The following is a 7,352-nucleotide window of genomic DNA, read 5'->3' on the forward strand; positions in this document are numbered from 1 at the left end:
ACACTTATGAAGGTGTTTAGGGGCTTCCCAGATGGCTCAGTGATAAAGAATCCACCTGCCAATGCAGGAGGTGAAGGAGACCTGGGTTTGATCCCTGGGTTAGGAAGATCCCCTGGAAGAGGGCATGGCAACCCACTCCAGTATTCCTGCCTGGAGAATCCCGTGAACAGAGGAGCCTGGCAGGCTATAGTGCATGGGGTTGCAAAGAGTCAGACATGACTGAGTGAATGAGCTGTTGCTGCATTTTCCCTAAAAGGTACCTCCAGTGTTGTTCTCACTTTCTGCCTGCTACTCCACAAAATAAGTCAGGACAGACCTCATGAGTTCAGTAGAGCTTCACTAACTCTGACCTAGGTTTTAGCTTTTACAGAATTCTAAGCACAGTTCAAAACGTAAGGAATATCTGCAATCTGTGAAACACAAAATGGTTCACTGCAGTCAAGAATGTCAACTATTTACTTTCCTGTGTCACCTACCTTCAAGTATAACTTTAACAAATGTGCAACTAACACATCTATAGCCATTATTCTTCTATAAAACTAATAAAAATATTTTGTGGATTTTTATAATTTCATAAAATTGCTCCCTTGGAGACTTCACCCCTTAGGTTTTGCACATTGACATAAACTGGACTCTCCGTGTGAGTGTTAGTTGTTAAATAAAAATTTAATTTTTCCTATTTTAGTGGGCCAAATTAAGAGAAAAAACTCCCAGAAATGGTCTGTAGCAATGGAAACACTAGCTATTTCAGGGTATGTCCCCCTTTTCTTTTGGGGGGACTTATTTGACCTATTTGGCCCGAAATGGCACACCAGAGCCAACATTTTCTAAACAATATAAAATTTTTCTCCCTCTTTTTTCTTAATGCCTCATATATTAGCTTTAATAAGAATTCTGATAACTTTTTATTTTGGAAAATGTCAAATATACAAAAGTAGAGAGGAACATATATTTAATATAATGAATCATCATTTAACCATCACCCAACTTAAACAATTATCTGGTCAAGGCCAATCTTGTTTCATCAATACCTCCAACACACTTAAATACAGACATTATTTTAAAGCAAATTCCAGACATCATTTCAACTGTAAATAGTTGGGAATATATCATAACAGCAATACTATTATTCCAACTAATATAAAATATCAAGTTGTCCAATTTTCAAATTATCCAGTTTGTCTCAAAATATTTTTATTTTATAGTCTAGTCAAATCAGGATCCTAAAAAGAGCCATATATTACAATTGGTTGTTAAGTCCCTTAAATCTCTTTTAATCAGCAGGTTCATCCTTCATTTCTTTCATTCTGGCCATTCACTGAAGGTACTAGGTCATTTGTCCTGTAGAGTTTCCTGCAGTCTTGATTCTGCTCATATCATCTCTGTGATGTAATGTTTCTCTGTTCCCTGTATTTTCTACAGATAAGGAGTTATGTCGAGAGGCACAGCCAGATTTAGGTTCAAAATTTTGGCAAATATTTCATAGGTGGTGTAGCATACTGCCATAGCAGTCACATAACGTCTGGGATGACACAGACATACAAAGAAGAATTTTTACTAATATCTCACAGAAGCCTTTAAACACCTGTGTCACACCTGATATACAAAAGCCACATATCACCTAAATAGCATTTACTGTACTAACACCAGATTAGAAGGTAAATGCCTTACCACTCAGTGTCATTACAAAATATTATTTTTTAGACAAATCTTCAATGATGTCTACCATATTTCAAGTGGTTTCTTATATGCTAGATTTATAAAAAGATGAAGGAAATAAGGTCTTTGCACTCAAGGTCACATAACCTGGTGGGAAATACAGACACATAATCATAAGAGCACAAAGAAGGCCATAGATGCCAAATTAGAAGTCTGTACAGATACAGAAGTAGTGCAACAACCTGGAGAATAGTCATTGCAATAAACAGGGAGGAAGTGTCCAAAAGGATAGGATGAGCTGTGTCCTTGGGAGTGTGAAAGAGCTCACCTGTCTTCATAATTCCATTCATCACTGGGTTCATATACTTGATTCCTTCAAAGTAAATCTGAACATCTATGCCATTCACCTAAAAAAATATATCATTAATAGTTGTATTTGTTCATCAATTCTTCTAATCAACAAGTATTTACTGAAGTATGGTTCATCAACTACTTTGTATTGGAAAAGCCTTCAGTGAATTATCCAATGCAGTTCCATTATGAAGCCACCTGAGAGCCTGAGGAATAAGATTGTCCTAGTTAAAATATAAAGCCAATAAATCAACACACAAGTATTTTGTTATAGAATACACTAATAGTAGATATTTCTAATCTGTGGATTAATGACAGATGTCTCCATATTTTAGCCACTGTTCTAAGGCTTTGGGGATATGTAAGGATTCAGGCTGGGTCCTAGTCCTCAAAGAGTCCATAGTCTAACATGCTAATAGTCATTTAGAAAGATGATTACAATACTGGAATGATGCTGAAAATATTTCCTATTTTTCTTGGTGCTTCCACAAAAGGAATCCAGAAAAGAAAACTTTGGCCAGCTGTTAGTACTACAGGCTTTAAAGCAGCATTTTCAGCTTCCTTTTCCCAGTTAACACCTATTGATGGAGGAATTGCTCTTTCTTACAATTGGATTCCCCTTAAATGGAAATGAGAGGAGCAGCTCCAGCTTCAGAGCCCTTTTACCCTTCTGTCCCAGAAGGGCCCTCTAATGATGCTAAGACTTCAGAAGCTGTCTATTCCTGTTGCTTACACATGTGCATGCACACACATTCATCAATATTTAACTGATGTTTCTAAATACAAAAATGTTGAAATATTTACAGTTCTTTCAAAATAAACTATACAACAGAATTCAAAATATGTATAGCCACCTCATATCCCTTTCAGAGTTATTTCTTTTAACTGATCTGATCAACAAAACAAGTTCCTTAGAAAATATAATACACTGGGCATCCAGGGAAACTATATATTACATATCAACATTATCTTTATTCCAACATGTCTTCTTAAAATGTTTTTTAAAACATTTGTCAAGTTTTGGGGAAAAAAATCCAGTCTTAAAAACCTGCTGAAAATAAATTCCCACCTCATGTCTGAAAGGTTGATCAATGCACTGTTTTCTTTGAGGGGAATGAATTGAAAAACTCATCTGTACATTTTTAGTGTAATAATAATGACTCTGCATGAAGAAAATCCCAACTGTGGATCAAGCTCTTGGAGGATGGAGGTTAACTAGATGCGATTTGGTTTGTTACTTCTGTGTCAACTTTTTTAAGCTGAATTCTTTGGATTTCTCTCTTAAAATGAAAGGATTTTTAGGCTTTTTAATATTTTCTTGACTAAACTCCAAAAGTATAACAAGAACTGCTCTTTTGAATTTGAATGTTTAAAAAGTGTGTGATAACCATAAAATATTCTTTTGCAATTTAGAAGTGAAAAGTTTTACAGACTGCATAAACTGAAGATAACTGGGGAACTAAAGATAATCCTAGCAAGTGATAAAACCCAATTCAAATTTTTCTGAATTAAATATAACAAATATTTGCAAGCTAACAAGACCTGATGAACATCAACACTGTACTTTTCACATTTGTCAAATACGTAGTTGAAAAGTCAAAACAAGATCGTGCATTATTATCTCTAAGGATGCCATGTATAAGTTAAACTTCCAAGGTGTCTGTGGCAACCTTTTAGATGGAGGCAGTTTTATATATGAAATGGTCATTTAAAAATCCAATTTCTCTGCTGTTAGTGTATACTTTGAAAAATTTCAAATATCATTAGTTGATTTGGACTGTTAGAAAAGGAAAGGGCAACTAGTGGGATTTAGAGAGTTTGTTAAAAATAAGACATCTTTCTGTAAAAAAGAACATAATTTTGAAACACATATTTGCTAATCCTACATAATTTAAAATATGAAATCATATAATTTGTCTTTTAAAAGCTATTCATTTTCTACTCACTCCTATGATATTAGTTTTGTCAATTACAACACATACTTTTATTTAGACATATTTATGTATGGTAAAGATCTTATTTTAAAAATTGGCACCAAAGTTTTAAAAGAAAACGTAGAATATTCAATTTTACTAGTGACTGTGTTTTTGTTAATTTGTAGAAGAAAAAAGGGTTTAAATTACAGTAATTACCACTTATCTATTTGTGGAATATTTTTAAGATGTTAAATAAAAATATCCCCCACTCATACTCTCTTCACAAAGTAGGCTTTTTCTTAACGTTCTTGAGAGTTCCAAGTTGCTAAATTTTCAAAGTTCTTAATAGGGAGTGCATAATAGTGACCTTCCAAAAGTTAATTGACACAAAATATCTATCAATAATGATTAAGAGATATGACAATTCAGGTTGCCCTAAAAATTAGGTAAGATATTTCCACCTACCAATACCCACTTCACCAAGTAGGCTTTATATCTACCTATTTACTATGGCTAGAGAAATAAAGGTAGTCCTAGAAGCCAGACCTATATGCTCTAGATAGGATCCCTGATTTCAAGCAAATATTGAAGATAATCTAAGTATTTTTAAATTGGTGCCAAAAAAGTTTATTATGTGACACAAAATTTTTATCCTAAAACTTTATGAGAGATTGTTCAGGCATCCTAACAGTTTGAGAAGTGTGTAACAGCTGAATATCAAGAGGCTAACTCCCTCAATTGGGTTTTAATTACAACATAATATTCCATTCTTTTGACTACTGGTATTCAGATAAGTTTAAGTGGACTATCACAAATTCAAATACGCAAACTTTCTTTCAAAGAATAGTTTATACTGAGAGAACCACAGTTGTTTTAGGGCACTGAGAAAAGAGAAATATGAGTTGGAGATGAGCATGCTAAATCACAGTCGGAATACAGTTTTCATAATATGTATCAGGAGATGTACATAACAATATCACCCCAAGAGTGCGTTTACTCTAAAATAATATTCTGCTAAGCTACATTCGGGCTAAATGGGAAATGGCTATTTCAAGTAAGAAGTAAAAAAATACCAGTTGTGAAAATGTTCTGAAACTCGAATTATCTACAAATGAATAAAGCAATTTCTGAAAAGGGCAAATTAGATCACATATCTGAACATACAATTATTGTTCAATACAGAAAGAGCACACGCTGTAAAATTTCTAATAACTTTTTGAAATTCAAAATTCGTCCTTCAAACCAATTCCCTTCACAGAAGGGCTTGCTGATAAGGGCTAATGCTGTGAATGAGAAAACAATTTAAGAAAAAAAATTAATGAAAAGGCCCACAAGCAAGGTGATCAGATTTTAAAGGACCTCAATACAACTCAAACCACAAGACTGGTACCAAAAGTACACATGAAGACCCATACACACACACATAAGTGTGAAATATGAAAAAACAAACCACAGCGCCCATACACGTACACACACACATACGTTAACCTCAAAGTCTGAGTGAGCAGTTAAGGCAACTTAAAAAAAACAACCCACGTGGCTTTGGCTTTCTGAAATGTGTTATAGTGTTACCAAGAAGCGATTCTGAAAGCATCTGAAAAACGTGCAAAGTGCCTGAAAACAGTGCCTGGCAACTGAGACAGTTTGCAAGCGTGATTCAGAGGTCTGCCAAGGAAACAAAAGAAGCCTCCCTCCTCCCAGTGAGAACGCACACGGCAACAAGAGAGGTGCTCCGGGCACTACTTATTGTCAGGTAGGCGGAAAGCAGAAGTCTGTGCACGAGCGGTAGACTAGGGATCGCCCTCCGGCAGGGACGGGGCCACGGAGTTTCCATTGGTTGGGGAACCGCCCAGCTTTAGTTTTTGCAGATATTCGGCATGCACGGGCTTGTGGCACTGGAGAACCTTGATCGCATCTTCGACTTTGAACCACTCTCGCTTCCTCCCAATGCTAACCGAATCTTCCCAATCCTCCAGAATCTCAGTGACAGTCAGTACATACACGTACGTTCTGTGCTTGCGATCTTGGTTCTGCTCGAAAATGCCCAGGAGCCGGCCTAACTTCCCCTTGACTCCCGCTTCTTCGAACACCTCGCGGACGGCCGCACCGCCCGGCTCCTCCTCGGGCTCCATGCCCCCGCCCGGCACGATCCAGCGGTCCGGGTACCGACTGCTACTCACTAACAGCACCTCGTCCTCGCGCTCGCTCCGGAAGCACAGGCACGCCGCCCGCTTCTTGAACCCCTCCGGGTCGTAGGTCCGCGTCTGGTTCGGCTTGCACTTCATCTTCGAGGCCGTCCGCCGCCGCTCAGGTCCCCGCCGCCGCCGGCTCGAGGGGCTCCAAGGTGCTGGGGAGAGAAAGAGCCGCGGGGAGGGGCCGAGGGTGAGAGAGGGGCCTCAGCCCAGGAGCCCCAGGAGCTCAGGGAAGATAAGGCGGGGGCGGGGACGGGGGCGGGGGCGCGCGAGGTACGTCAGTCGGTCCGTCCCCTGCGCGGCCGGGGGTCCCGGGCACAGACGCCAGAGTGGAGGAGGCCCCGCCCCCGCCCCCATCCCCGCCTCCGCCCCGAGCCCGCCACTCTGCGAAGAGCCCACTCGCGTCTCTGGTGCGCGTCTCCGTGCGTCCCTCCTTCCCTCCTCAGCCGCCCAGACTGAGGCTGAGCGAGGTGATGCGCATTCGCGCGCGCGTCCGCGTCCCCAGGCACGTGCGCGTTCCCGTCGGAGGGCGGGGGTCTCGCGGCTCCCGCAGCGCCCGGCGCCACTGGCGCACAGCGCAGGCGCCTGGCCCTTCTCCGGCTGGGGCTGTCCGTCCCCCAGGGTGAAAGGCACCGCATTGTGACTTGGGCCAGCTTCTTTCCACGTGTGCCTTTGACCCAGACGTGGCTGTGGCGCGGCCGGACGTTTCTCTTCACCCTCTCCAGCAGGTCGCAGAAAACACACACGCAATCGTTTTTCACACAGCACCACAAGACGGATGGTCAAGTGCATAAGGTCGTAGTCATCTTCCACAGTGAAGAGTACCGGCTTCCTTATAGGAAGGCCTCGGTTTTGTCAAGATGATCCTAGGTATTGGGCGAAAGAGTACCGAATCGTTGCTGAGTCATTTCGTGCAGTTTTGTTTTTTCAACAGGTTCTTCACTTGGCCAGACACCTTGGCACAGTCCAGTCCACGACTGAACAGCTTTCTTGAACCTACCCCTGTTGACATGTTACCTAACCTCTGGTCTCTGGTTTCCTCATCAGTAAACTCCTCACCTACTTGGTCCAGACCTTTGCACTTTAGGTCATATTCACCCAACAGCTGGAGAGCCACGCAAAGCAGGAATCTCTCCCCTTCACACACTCCACACATCTCTTTCTCATTGGGAAGCACTGGTTGAGGTTTTGGGAAACATGCCTCTGGCAGTCCCTTCACATTTTACATTTTGAG

The 7,352-nt window shown here is 40.7% G+C and overlaps 1 protein-coding gene across 1 annotated transcript; it reads right to left on the reverse strand.

The window, feature by feature from the left end:
• Nucleotides 1-892: 892 nt before the first annotated feature.
• On the reverse strand, nt 893-6,621 carry LOC101123095 (diphosphoinositol polyphosphate phosphohydrolase 3-beta). Its single transcript, XM_027963167.3, has 2 exons — nt 6,518-6,621; nt 893-6,273 (listed from the first exon to the last, which is right to left on the reverse strand). Exon 2 carries the CDS (start codon nt 6,209-6,211, stop codon nt 5,717-5,719), a length of 495 nt encoding a protein of 164 aa, XP_027818968.1. The 5' UTR covers nt 6,212-6,273; nt 6,518-6,621; the 3' UTR covers nt 893-5,716.
• Nucleotides 6,622-7,352: the final 731 nt, after the last annotated feature.

The sequence above is a fragment of the Ovis aries genome, chromosome X, assembly GCF_016772045.2.
Source record: "Ovis aries strain OAR_USU_Benz2616 breed Rambouillet chromosome X, ARS-UI_Ramb_v3.0, whole genome shotgun sequence".
NCBI lineage: Eukaryota > Metazoa > Chordata > Mammalia > Artiodactyla > Bovidae > Ovis > Ovis aries.